This window comes from Quercus suber, unplaced genomic scaffold, assembly GCF_002906115.3.
Source record: "Quercus suber isolate HL8 unplaced genomic scaffold, Cork oak 2.0 scaffold_58, whole genome shotgun sequence".
Lineage (NCBI taxonomy): Eukaryota > Viridiplantae > Streptophyta > Magnoliopsida > Fagales > Fagaceae > Quercus > Quercus suber.
The window spans coordinates 919,695-933,858 of record NW_027069523.1 but is presented as its reverse complement, the minus strand read 5'-3'; the positions used below and the strand labels follow the sequence as shown (position 1 = coordinate 933,858).

At 32.3% G+C, this 14,164-nt stretch overlaps 1 protein-coding gene across 1 annotated transcript; it reads left to right on the top strand.

Moving 5' to 3' along the window:
• The first annotated feature begins 910 nt into the window (after window positions 1-910).
• LOC136067098 (probable myosin-binding protein 6) lies at window positions 911-7,583 on the top strand. The gene is made up of 5 exons (XM_065772400.1): window positions 911-1,000; window positions 1,098-1,202; window positions 1,325-2,085; window positions 2,375-3,738; window positions 7,252-7,583. The coding sequence occupies exons 3-4, from the start codon at window positions 1,461-1,463 to the stop codon at window positions 3,643-3,645; spliced, it is 1,896 nt and encodes a 631-aa protein (XP_065628472.1). The 5' UTR covers window positions 911-1,000; window positions 1,098-1,202; window positions 1,325-1,460; the 3' UTR covers window positions 3,646-3,738; window positions 7,252-7,583.
• The last annotated feature ends 6,581 nt before the right edge of the window (window positions 7,584-14,164 follow it).

Below are 14,164 nucleotides of genomic sequence, written 5' to 3'. Positions count from 1 at the left end.
TAAATTCTCTTCAAAATATCTGAAAACATCCCAAAATAAGATAGAATTGCTATATAAATTTATTCTGATTATATGTCCATTAAATGATTATTAATTAAATCATTTATAGTATTATTGTTTCTCCAACCTTGTTTAGACTGGGAACAATAAATTTAGAGCCACAATAATTTTCAAACAATATTGCACAATTATCCATATCACAAATTGTTAGTAATTGATGATAAAGAAGTGTAAGTTGTAAGCTCATATTAAAATCAATAGATAAAAAATCTATCAGTTCAAAATTTCAAAATATTATAGGAAATGTTGTGTGAAAATAATTTGTTTGTGGCATTACTAAAAAAAAAAAAAAGAATGATGATAGTCACAAAACATTCTACCTCCATATTTTTTTTTTTTTCGTCTTTTTTGGAAATATTTCAAAATTCACTCATCAATCCAACGTCTTCTACTTCTACATCAAAAATAATTCAAAAGAAATGATATTAGAAGATTCCTCTACATAGGTAATGTAATCCGGGATATTTCTAGCAAATTGAGCCAACTTGTCGGCTGGCTTATTTCACTTGGTCATGATTAAAAAACTCAACTTTTTCAAGAAAAATCATTTAATTTACTACCTCTTACTTTAAAAAGTATAAGTTTTTAAATATGTCATTATGAATTTAAGCTTTAGAAGTAAAAAAAAAAAATAGTATTGAATTTTTAAATAAAGTAAATGGTAAGTTAGAAAATTTACTTAATTACTTTTTTTTTTTTTAAGTATGGGTGTATTTTAAAAAATTCTAAAAAAAATAAAATAGAGAAGCAACAATTAGAGAGACCGGATTGGGAATAACATGGGCTTGGCCTTTGTTTTGTGTTGAAAATGAGAGAGAGCACGTGATTGAGAGACGTCCCTCGTGAGAAGTGGAAACAGTGGGAAGTGACAGCACGTGTACATATACAAATTCCCATTTCAACTTCTCTGATGAAGAAACTAGAAAGCGGTGAAGTACCTGTATGTATGTGTTAATGTGTACTGTGTTGTGTTGTGTTGAGTTGAGTTGAGTTGTATTTACTCTTTTCTTTTTGCTGTGAAATAATAATAATAACAGTACGCCACGCCCACGCGAGGAAGAAGGAAGTCGGTAGCTATAATCAATCTCATCTCATCTCAAGATCCTTTCTTTATGGGGTTTCAACTTCACTTCTAGTTCCAGGTTTTTCACTTCTTCTTTTTTTTACTTCCTTTCCTTATTAACTAAGCTAACCTCTTCCAAGCAAGTTTTCTAATTTATCATTTCTGATAAGCAGATATTATTATATTGCATTTTGCTTACAGGGTCTTTGTTGTTTCCTGCTTAATTTGCTTGTTGGTGGGTATTGAGGTTCTACTTCTCCAAATGTGTTGTTATGATCAATTACTTCTTGTTTTTATTCTCTGGAAATCTTTGGGGTTTTGAGATTTTCAACAAACAATGGATTTCCGATTCCGGCCAGTTCATTCATGGACTTTTGGTGGCCTTATAGCAGCCTTTCTTCACCTTTCTCTGGCTTATTTCCTGCTGTGTGTATCAGTTTATGTGTTTTTCACCTCCAAATTCTTGAGCCTTTTTGGACTGTATCTGCCATGTCCTTGTAATGGGGTTTTTGGTTATAAAAATAGCAATTTGTGCTGGCAAACTTTGCTCTTTCGTTGGCCAACAACGATTATCTATTCTGTTTTGAACTCTGCATTGAGCAAGTTACCTTTCGATTTTAAGAATCGAGGATGCAGTTTAGATAGGAAGTTGGTCATAAAGGGAAGTTGTGAAAATGGGGTTCTTGAATTAGAGGGTGAAGCGTCTTGCAGTTCGTCATTTCATAGTCCACTATTGCAAAACTGTGTTGCCAAGGGGAAGAGGGTTTTGGATCTGAAGAAAATGCCTGGAACTCGGCGACGAAGGAAAGCCGCTCTTGGCAACAGAAAATTCTCTTCTGTTTTGCCTAATGATGATTTGCGGTCGGTTGTTGCTGCAAACTTTCCTTATGATGGCAGTGAAATGAGAGGCAAAGATAGTGAAAGCTTAGGTTGTGAACCTGTGAGAGAAGATGATTTTCCAGGTGTGAAATGATTTAAACTTGTCACTTGTCAGTCTTTAATGTGATATGGCTATAATGCAATACTAAACAAGGATATTGACTACTATAAGAGTTTTGGACTTCAATTTAAATCTATTTGGACAATAAACAATATTTAAAGTTCTGTTCATCTATCGATCTTTTTGTACAAAAGGTCAAAAAACTTCAAAATGTTGAAAATTGAATTTTGATTACATTTGAAGCTCTAACTTTAATTAGGCTAGACATATTAAATATTGTAGCATGCTTGCTGATGTTTTATGCCATTTAGGTGAAATAATTGGACCTATTAGCATTGAAGTGGGGGAAAGAAACCAGCATAGTTTTGAATTGAGTGGATCATGTGATGAGGGCACATCATCTTCAGTTGCAACATACATAACTAATGCTCCAGACAATATGGAAATTGTTAGAAATGAAGCGTATAATATCAGAATGTTGGAACTAGCTCTTGAAGAAGAGAAAGCTGCTCATGCTGCTCTTATCCTAGAACTGGAAAAAGAAAGAGCAGCTGCTGCAAGTGCTGCTGATGAAGCGATGTCCAAGATATCACGTTTGCACCAGGATAAGGCATCAGTAGAAATGGAATTGAGGCAGTACCAAAGGATGATAGAAGAAAAGTGTGATTATGACGAAGAAGAGATGAATATTTTGAAAGAGATCCTTGTTAGGAGGGAGATAGAGAATCATTTTTTGGAGAAGAAAATTGAAGAGTACAGGCAGATGAGTCTTTTAGAATATGAGATGCCAACAGGTGATATAAATGATAAGATGGATAATTGGGGACAAAGACCTTCATCTTCCCTTGATTTGACTGACAATAAACAACCAATGCTGCAGATTGAGAATAATATGTTGATTGGTAAGAAAATGGGAAACAGAGCAAAATGGTCTTCAAATTATGAGGCTCCTTTAGTTGAGAAACAAAGTCAAATTCAAGGATATAGCCTTCTTGAGAAAAATGTCTTTTTCTCAGGTAAAGAAAATGAAAATATGGATAATAGCATAGAATGCCAAGAAATGACAAGTGAGGCAACCCAAATTTGCAATGGCATTGACACAAATTTTTCTTTTGATGGTGAGGAGCTCAAGAAATATCGGAATGATAAGGATCAAGCAGGCAGCAATCACCATTGTTCTATGCCCGATACAGAACTGGTTGTTTATGATGTTCATGTCGTTGATGATAAAAATGAAACTTCGAAAGATCAAAGTGGGTCATCAATTAGAAATGTTGTTGATGAACCCAAAGATTGTGCTGTGCCACTAGGAGCATCTGGGGACTGGATGAGGGAGACATTAAGTGATCATCCAATCATAAGCAGGACAGTAGCTGAGCCTAACATTCATAAAGGTAGTTTTGATATGAGTGATAAGTTTTCAGTGTTGACTCACTCACAATGCAAAAGCTTGCTTTCTGACGAGAAGTTGAAACTTGACATTGGGATTGAAAGGCTCACAGAAAGGCTACGAGTACTCCAAGAGGAAAAAGAGGAGTTGACTATATATTTAGAGAAAGGGGATGGGGAAAAGGACAATTGAAATTTATGAAGGAGATATCAAGCCTGCTTTGAGAAATTCAAATGGTTGAGAGATCCCATGCAGCAGGCTTCCTTTTCCCATTCATCCTCTAAGGTGGGTTGTTTACCATTAATTGCATTTTTATGACATGTAGGATAAATGTTTATATTCTAGTGTTTGTTAGATTTCTCTGGTCCTTGTCATCTGCTCTTACAGTTATTGTCCTCTGATTTTGTCTCTTTTTAACACTGAAAATGATTGGGTTGGTTGTATCTTATATAGGAATAATGCAGACATGAGTATTGTTGTTTGATACAGCATTATAAAGTTTAGAAGGATATTCACATGGAGTTTGGACAAAATCATATGAGTAGGTGCACATAAGACTTATGAAGTTTCCCCTACATGAAAAAAAAAAGAAAAAGAAAAAAAAAAGGGAAAATAGAATTGTCCAGGTTATATAGTTCATAATCACAGTTCCAGAATAGCCATTACAGTACATTGCAATTAACACTTACACGTCTGTGGGTGCTACTTACCATGATATTAATTGTCTTCCTTTTAGTTTCCAAACAGTAAGCCGAACCCAAAATTTTGGGATTTGATTTGGGGCTTAGCTTTTACACTTTCACTATTTGTGCCACAATGATTACCTGATTACCACTTGGTCCAAGCCACCAAATGGCATAAAAATGTCAAATGTATTTGAAATGTCTGTTCTTTCTGTTGTTGATGAGTTGATTTAGGGCCTAATGCTCATTCACTGAGAAGTTTGGCCTTTCTGCATGTTAGCATTTGTTAACTGATGTCTGTTCTTGCCATTGAAATTAGATTTCTTCAGGGCTTAGTTCTCAGCATTGAGGCATCTAGCCTTCTCCTGTATTCTTCATCTATCCTTTTTTGTTGGTCTTCTATTCCATTTTGGGATGACCCTAAATATGTTTGTTTTTTAAAAGTCAATGCATACAATAATTGAACGTTCCTAATTTTATGTATGTAAAGATAGTTTTTCGTATTTTCCTATATTTGGTGATATTAGGAAAAGATGGGTAAGAGGAAAACTATATCTTGACTTCCTTTATTTAGTTTGACGTGAGATAGAGTTGTTTTTTACAAAAATTTTCTAAAAAACAACTCTATCTCTCACCTAGCTATATAAGGGAAGTTAAAAGATAGTTTCTCAACTCATTTTAAGGTTGCTACCAAACATAGAAAAATTATATAGTTTTCTAAAAAATGCTTTATAGAAAATTATTTATTTTCTAGAAAATGTTAATGTCCAAACAAATGAAGCATTACTTTATTTGAAGAACACACTTCATTCATTAACTTTACTAGCGAATATCCCATGCAACACGCGTGTTCATTATTAGTTATTTTATAATACTTAAATGTATTATAATGTTGGGAAAATTAATTTTGATTATGTATTATATGTCACTAAAATAATGAAGAAAAAATTTGTAATCTAGTATATTCATAAGTAATCATAATTAATTATGCCCTAAAAATGTCACCACGTGCCTATTCATTTTTACTTCATTTTATCATGCATACATGTATATTTTGTTCTTACGTTTGACCTTTTCAATATGAAACTTCTTATTATTTCTTTATATTTTTCCTAGGAGTATTTCAAAAAAAAGTGAAGTTTTAAAGGCTGAAAATCAAAGATTTAAGGTTTATAATCTTTCATTTGTAAAACTAAATATACTTTGTCAAGAGACTTGAAAATATAACAACAATTGAATAGAGAAAAAAATAAAAATATGTTATTTCATATCTTAAGTTTAGTTTTACATACATTTGAGTACCTCATTCACTTACAAAGATTAAGCACTTCCCAAAAATATACTAAATAAACACAAATAACACAGATAAAGACTATGTCTTTTCCAAACATACCTTTTAGAAACCCTAAATGTTGCTAAAGCATTGTATCAAGCTTTGACAATGTTGTTGAAAAGTAAAGATCATATGCACCTAAAACCAAAGCTAATCTCACACTCTTCTTAACACTGATTTCTTATTCTACGTATTTGGCTCTCTCTCTCTCTCTCTTCCTTTGGCCCTTTGATATTTTGTGAAATTGGAATATATAAAATAACATGTAAAACTAACATTGAATGGAGAAAACTTTACATTTCTGAAATTTATAAAATTAAAAGTAAAAGAGTTCAAGAAATTGGAAAAGGGAGTGGAACCAGAATCGTTTAATCTTCTGCATTTATAGCTTAAATTGAACATTGATGAGAATATGGAGATGAAAGGATAAATGGAAAACTACTCATCCAAACACATGGCAGAACTCTCCCGCATGAGGTTTCTGCTTTTATATATATATATATATATATAGTAGCCTCTGTTTTTGGTCTAGTGTCATAGTTCCCTTTTTTTTTTTTTTTTTTTTTTTTTTCTTTTTTAATTTGGATAAGTTTGTTTCAAAGTCATGGATTAGTAGAAGAGTATCCTATTTTATAGGCATTTTAAGTGGAATTAGAGGTATATTTTTACTGGGTTGTCATCAAGTTTTCTCCCCGTTAAACTAAGGTTTAGCGGTATTTTTTAATTACATAAAAGTCCAGTCCAAAGAGGGAATCCTTTATAAATAATATAGATTTATTGATTTGAGTATAAAATTTGAAACTAAAGAGGGTAAATTTGGAAACATAATACTTTTTATTTGAAAGATATGCATTATATGATGTTTTAAATTCTCTAAACATGACCAACAAAAAGACACAGAGAGAGTAAATAATTGTCAGGTGATTTACTAAGCATTTCTTGGCCTTCATGCTTGTCCATCATATAATTTGTTTTAACAACTCTGGTAAACTATCAGGTTTAACTTATCACATGATTTTGACGTTAAACTTAGTCTTGAACTGCAGGATTATTTAATTGATGTAGTTGATTAGTATCTGGAAAAACTACTAATGATCATAAGACTTGTATTATCAATATAGGTTGAGTATCTAAGCAGGTCAGTTTAACATCAGCATTTTCAAAACAAGTTTTTGTAATTGTATACCATGTACTTGTAGTCAAAATGATATTTTACTTGTTGCGTAAATAAACTTATATATGTACCATGCATGACAAAGTTTTAAAACAGTTTTCTTCTAATAATTATGTAGCTGATATTGTGTCCTTGAGCATAATATAAGTACTGGTGGCATGGGTTGTGAATCTTTTTGTGATAAATACAAGTTGGTGGGTGAAGGACGCGACGTCATTTTTATTCTCTTGGAAATATGTTAAAATGTGAAGGATATTATATATTTTAGTGAAGTAGTCCTTGTTGAAAAATGGTAAAAATTAAAGCCTTATTTATTGCATTGTATTGTAATATCCCCTGAATATGTCAATATGTCATTATTCTTGAGGGGAAATTACTCAAATTAGTAGTGTAGTCAAAGGATAATATGGTAAGAAGGGAAGGGTGAAGTATATATATGTAAGAATTAATTCTGGAGTGAACCTGCTACTGCTCATATTAAATAAAGCATTATATATGCAGCCTTTCTTTACAAATACAGTACCTCTCTTCTTCACATCACATTTAATTAGTCCTAAATGTTCTTGTTAATGTTGGGTGTTACCATATTAATCATTGTTTATTTTCAGGTGATTTTCAAGAAAAGATGCTCCCCAAGTTTGTCCTGGGAAGCTCATGTACAATACTTACCTTACCAGCAGAGACGTATCTATTTTCAGGTGATTTTTTTTTTTTTTTTGGGTTGGCCCCCCTCGTTTGAAGTCCTATCTCCATCCCTGGTTACCAGCTATGAGCTATCTAAAGAATCTCCTTGTGCTTTAGGGCAGGTGTATCCTCAGAAGATTTTAGATGAACTGTAGAGTCTTTTGGAATGCAATGGTCTTTTGCGTGTTGTAAAGTGTAAATAAACTCTTATGTTTGAGTCTATAATAATAATAAGCAAAATAAGTTTGAAGCTGTATTTTATTTTAAAGTGATACATCCATCCCACCTTTTCTTGCCTTGCCTTTGGCAAAGAAGGGGAGAAAAATGATTAATAATTTGGTATCAATCATTTTTATGGCCAAAAGGCAATAAGGCAGGCAACGGGTGTAATTATCATGTTCAGAATTTTTCATGTAAAGAAGATAATTAAAAAGAAAATTGTGACTTTTTTTTAAGTTTATGTGGACTTGGCTGCTCCCCAATGAAATAGCTTATATATAGCTTCTGTTTATACTATTTTTACATAATAGAAAGACAGAAGAAAAAAAGAATTGGATAAAAAGCAAATGAATGATCAAAAGGCAAAGTTAGAGATTAGGAATGACCACTCTACTCTACTCTATTACTACTTTTGGTTTTAGGCCGGGAAGGAAAGAGAGAAAGGAAATGGATAAAAGATGGCATTTTCCTTTGAGAAAGTCTACTAACACAATATACATTGTTAAATCCACACCCCAAAAAAAAAATGTAAACTATACTTATAAATGAAATAAAGAGCATCTGAGTAAAATCCTTAATATCTAAGGATCTTTTAATAAATAAAAATAATAATAATGTTATAAACAAAAGTTTGTAACATTGGATGACCCTAATCTAATCTAATAATGCCAACAACAACCTAATCAAAGGACAAACCAGTCTCCCCCTTAATTAAAGTCCCTACCATGTGATGTTAATCATACCCTTTTCTCAACTAACTACTCTTCATACCAACCATAAAAACTATTCAACATTTTTAATTTTCCATGTAATGTTCTTCCACCTACATATTTACATCATTTTTCTCACAATATATGGTAGTATGAGGTCCACTTTGACTCCACACCCTTTTCTCTTTTTCTTTTTTCTTTTTTTTAGAAGAAATGTCCACATATTTGAGAGAGAAATGATAAAAATATGATTTTTTTATTTATTTTTGGAGTAAACATATGAAATTATTATTCGATTTACAAAGACTCAAAATATTTAAAATTAAATTAAACCTACGATTTCCATCCCAATAAAATCAATAATATATATTTGGGATATTATTTTTTAGACTCAAGAAAATTATGCGCCTTGTCCTTGTCTTTCAACAAGATTATGGACCTTCACTCATATTTTGACTCTGACATACTCTTTTTTTCTTTTAGAATTACTTGTGAACTTTTTCTCCTTTTCTTCTCTTGGGTCCGTTTGGTTGTGATTTTTTTTTTTTTTAATTGCTTGTGCAACTTTTGGTTTTTGTTGAAAATCTCTTGCTTTTCACATACTTCATAAGGGGCGGCTTCATTAAGGGACTTGTCCCCTTCGTGCTAAAGTCCCCTCTCGTCTCGTCTTAATAAAAATCATCCCAAAAAAAAAAAAAAAAAACCCTCTCATTGTAAAACACTAAGAAGAAAGACAGATAAACTCATATTATTGATATTATGTATAATATTATTCAGCACCAGAAATAATATGTGATAGTGAACGACCACTAGAATGAACGAAATTCATATATAGTATTATTCTCGAAAATGTTTTATCATGATTCAAAAATATTATTTTCAACTCCATTTGAACCTTTCGATCAACGTCAGATTCAAATGCATTGTTTCTCTGCAACCTTTTTGGTATACGTATAACACCTTGGAAATTAGACAGATGCTAATTAGGAAACTGAAAAGCTTTTTTGCTTGGCAAAGCCATATTACTCCCGACATCTAAATTCCTCCTTATGTAATGCTTGCCAATTTAGATGCATGAGAATGTAACTATTCTTATGTTTGATTCAATTAAAATCTAGTAATAAAATTCTTGGGTATATCAGATGTTTATATTTGGTTTTTTCCTCATCATCTTATAAGAAAATTTTATTTTTCCCAAAATATCCTTTGGTTTGTAAACATAGAATCATTTTTTTTTTTTTTTAATCTTCCTCAAAATAAATGATGAGAAACACAATATAAACTACTAGTACAAATCATGGAAGATTCAATAAAAATATCGTATAACATTTTCGCATGTATGATACAAAAATAATTCCTTAAATTGTCAATTTATAATTATCATTTTTTAAGTTTTATTTCTGATGGGGATCAATCTAATGTCAATTCGTCCATAGTGGCCGTCCAAAGAGTCAAACCACATCTATAATAATAGCATCAGATAATTTTCAGAGAAGTCCAACAATAGCATCATGTATGATTGATACTCATTTATCGGTAACAAGACCATTCAATCTCATCATGCTCATCCAGGATTAACGCAAGAGCATGGACGACTAGAAAATACTTAATGAATTCTACAAGAAAACTTCTCATAAAACTCCATGGAATCAAGTCATGGTCTGTTGCTCTCAAAACATGGAAGGAGTTTCTCGTAATTCACTCCACGTACTCCATATACCCATCTTCTCTATTAACCACCCACATCACTTATAATTGTGGTGGATCTGAACAAGTAGACCCACTTCTTACTCTCTATAAAAGGAACAAGTCCTATTCACCCAAGGTAAGTCCCACCATTCACTATTTTCCCTTCCTTGTGTTTTAGAGAGAAAACTGGCTTAACCATCAAAGGGTCTTTGGCCGGATTACACCGGTCACCCTTGACAGTTCTTTCTTTTCTTTTCAGGACCAAAAAGCCACCACCATAGTCCAAAGCATTTCAACCTATTGATTATCGTGTATTATCAATTTCTATTAGTTAAAGGGTGAGTAGGAATGGGTAAAATTGTCAATTTAAAAAAAAAAATGTATAATTTTTTTCTAGACATGAGAATGCAGATACCCATTTGTTTTGAAAGAAATCTACATTCTTACAAGAAGAGGATTGAGTGATAATTCAGATATTCAAAGGTATCTAATTCTCTTGTGTGATTTGCAACCAAACATAAAAATGTTAGGGAATCTTTCGACAAGATCCTAAAAAAATTTCGAAAATTACAAAACATTGCTCCATGCTAAACAGGCCAAAATTGGGAATTAAGACCGTTTCCCAAACAATATAGTTAGTAGGCACGATTTCAAAAGCATATATTTTACTAACATCTCGAGTCTCAAATACTCAATTTTGGGCCTATAAATCAAGTCTCAAAGACTCGGTTTTCATGGTCTGATCACATTTGATGTGGCGTTTTTCCACGTGCCGTCCACCTAGAAATCGAGTCTCTAAGACTCAATTTATAAGCCATTTACAACACGACTATAATGTTTTAAGCATAACACCAAGCAAAACTCAGCAAGAAAAATTTTGAACCAAAAATTTTGAAAAAAAACAAAGTTACAGAGAACTAATCCACCAAGAAAACCTATTCTACTCAGCTTTTCAACCCACGGCGATCTGAACTCGACCCACGGCTAGCCATGAGCACCGACGGCCACCCACGCCCCACGACCCATGGTCCCACACTGATCTGAAGCCACCCACTTCGATCTCGATCTTCGACGGCGATCTGAACCCGACCCACGGCTAGCCATGAGCACTGACGAGCACCAATGGCCACCCATGCCCCACAACCACACACAGCCCACGTCGAGCTGAAGCCACCCACACCAGTCTGAAGCCACCCACTCCGATCTCGATCTTCCTCTATTTCTGGGTTTTTTTTTTTTTTTTTTTTTCTCTGATGAGATGAGAGGTGTAAAGGGTGTGCATTATATTTGTTTTGTAAATGGCTTATAAATCGAGTCTTAGAGACTCGATTTTCAAGTGGATACCACGTGGAAAAAATGCTACATCCGACGTAATCAGAACATGAAAACCAAGTCTTTGAAACTTGATTTATAGTCCAAAATTGAGTCTTTTAGACTCGAGATGTTAGTAAAATATATACTTTTAAAACCATGCCTACTAATTATATAGTTAGGAAAATGGGCTTAATTCCCAATTTTGGCCTGCTAAACGCCTTTGAGTTGTTGAAATTTTTGTTCAAGTTCTTTCTTCGGTTTTTGCATCCAATCTAGCCTCTAGCTTATTCACTTTTTCATCAAATCTCGCTTCTAATTTGGCCTCTAGTTGCTAAAACTTTGTCTCCATGGGTAATTTTGATGATTACAACTATTATTTTATTTTTATTTTTTATGAGAATTACAACTATTACTTTATTGCCAATTGATGTGATACCGTAGTCTTTCTTCTTTTATTTTTTTTATTAGAAGACTGAAGAGTGATACCGTTGTGACTAATCTAAGCAAATTATATTCAAAAATAAAATTTGAGATTAAAGATTAAAGGTGACAACTTCAAAGGAGTTAATCTAATATAAACAATATAGTTATTAAATCCTGATGAGAGTTTAATTTGGTGTAGACTTCAGGTCATTATATTACTGGTTCAACTAGAAAATCATTGGCTGAACCATATAGTCAATTAAAATTTAAATAAATATTAAAAACATATTAAAATTTGATAAATTAATTTTAAAAAATACAAAATAATTTTATACAACATATTCACCATAAAATATATCAACATATAATAATAACATACCTAATACAATATAATAACATACTCTTTTTGTTGAGAGTCATATGATAACATACTTAATACAATCTTAATTGTTAATTAAGCTCTCTTTATGCAAGATGAACTTAAAAAATGAAAAATTAAAAAGTTGCAAATGTTATTTCTTTTGTCAAAAGTCTTATAAATCAATTGGCATTTCTCAAAATTTATAATAAAGACATCCAGATTCAAATCCTCATTTTCTCTCAACTAACAAATTATCAAAAAGATATGTTATTTCTTTTTACAACATTTTTAGTTATCAAAATTGTAAATTACAATACAAGAATGTATGGAGTCAATTTTCAAATAAAAATATACATCACAACTAAGTTATAAAGAAGATTGGGTTTAGTGTAAAAAGAAAATAATCAAAAGATATAATCATAAAATAAATATTCAAGAAGTACAATGCAAATATAAATAGAAATAATTCATTTAATGAGAAATTATATCATGAAAAAGGATGGAAAAAATAATAAGAAAATAATTTTAAAATGTTAAGATGTGTTTTTCCGTAGTGTTTTGATTGGCTTTATTCCATGTCAATTTTGTTGTAATTCATGCATTTATTTTCTTGTATTTTGTGGGGTTTAATGTATATGGATTAGGTCTAGAGTTGGTGAAGAATTACACATCTAGTGGAACTTGGGAGTTGAGACTGACTCGTGAGTAGCTCAGGATTGTAGTACTGGCGAGATGAAATGTGAGGAGCATGTGAAAAAGTTAAAAAGTCTATTATGGTTGGGTTGTCTCGCGAGTAGGCCTACCTATGAGTTACATTGACAACTCATTTTTTAAAAACAGCCTCCTCCTTTTTTACTACACTATATATACTCTCATTTCCCATGAAACTGTAAGGCGGGTTTCTAAAAGAAAACCCTAGAAACACCATTACAGAGCTAGTGAATTTGAGCCTACAAATTACTACTCAATTCCCTTAGATTTTCTCTACTCTCTTCCCTCTTCCATTGTCTTACATTGAGAGGAGATTAACCCAAACACAATAATATAATAACATACTCTTTTGTTGAGAATCATATAATAACATACTTAATACGATCTTCAACCATCGAACCGCTAGCACCAATAGTTGGTGAGGTTGCTACTTGCTACCATCAATTGACAAAGGGGAATCACTGACCATCGAACCACCAACACCAGTCGCTAGAGCAGACTCTCCGAACACCAGATTGCCAATACCGGTTGTTGGAGCGGAGTTTCCAACCACCAGACTGCGGGCACCAGTCATTAGAGCGGTGTCTTCAACCACTAGATTGGCGACCTTGCGATTAGATGGGAGAGGGGAAGTCACTGTATGTTTTTGGAAAATATTTTACCAAATTTTCAAAGGTAAAACATTTTAAAACTTTTTTTTATAAAGGATTTTATTGTCAATAGAAAATATTTTACATGTTTATCTATATTTTACCAACAAACAAACACCTGAAAATGGAAAAAAACATTTTTCGAATTTTTTTTTTTCAAAACAAACTCAACATTAGATTCAATAACTATGGTAATAAGCCTCTAAGCCTATATTAGTCGGGATTGATTGGCCAATTCGACCTCTGAACCAAGGACCCAATTCTTCTATCAATCTAGATATTTAATTAATTTTTTTATATAACTCCTTCAAATCTGGTGAAACTCCACATATTCTTGTAGCCCGTTCAACTTGTCAGGTTTTATATAGAATTGTTTGGATTTTCCATGCACTGCAAATCAATTTTTTATAGCTTAAGGTGTAATAACGTAGCTTATATAATATATATATAGATATAGATATGTTACTCAACAGTGTTATTTCTAGTTGTCTCACGAGTAGGCCTACCTATGAGTTACATTGACAACTCATTTTTTAAAAACAGCCTCCTCCTTTTTTACTACACTATATATACTCTCATTTCCCACGAAATTGTAAGGTGGGTTTCTAAAAGAAAACCCTAGAAACACCATTACAAAGCTAGTGAATTTGAGCCTACAAATTACTACTCAATTCCCTTAGATTTTCTCTACTCTCTTCCCTCTTCCATTGTCTTCCATTGAGAGGAGATTAACCCAAACACAATAATATAATAACATACT

Bases quoted from the DNA above. Each gene is read 5' to 3' on its own strand.
- LOC136067098 (XM_065772400.1), top strand. From the start codon at position 1,461: ATGGATTTCCGATTCCGGCCAGTTCATTCATGGACTTTTGGTGGCCTT. The intron at 2,086-2,374 runs GTGTGAAATGAT...TATGCCATTTAG, and splicing joins GAGAGAAGATGATTTTCCAG to GTGAAATAATTGGACCTATT.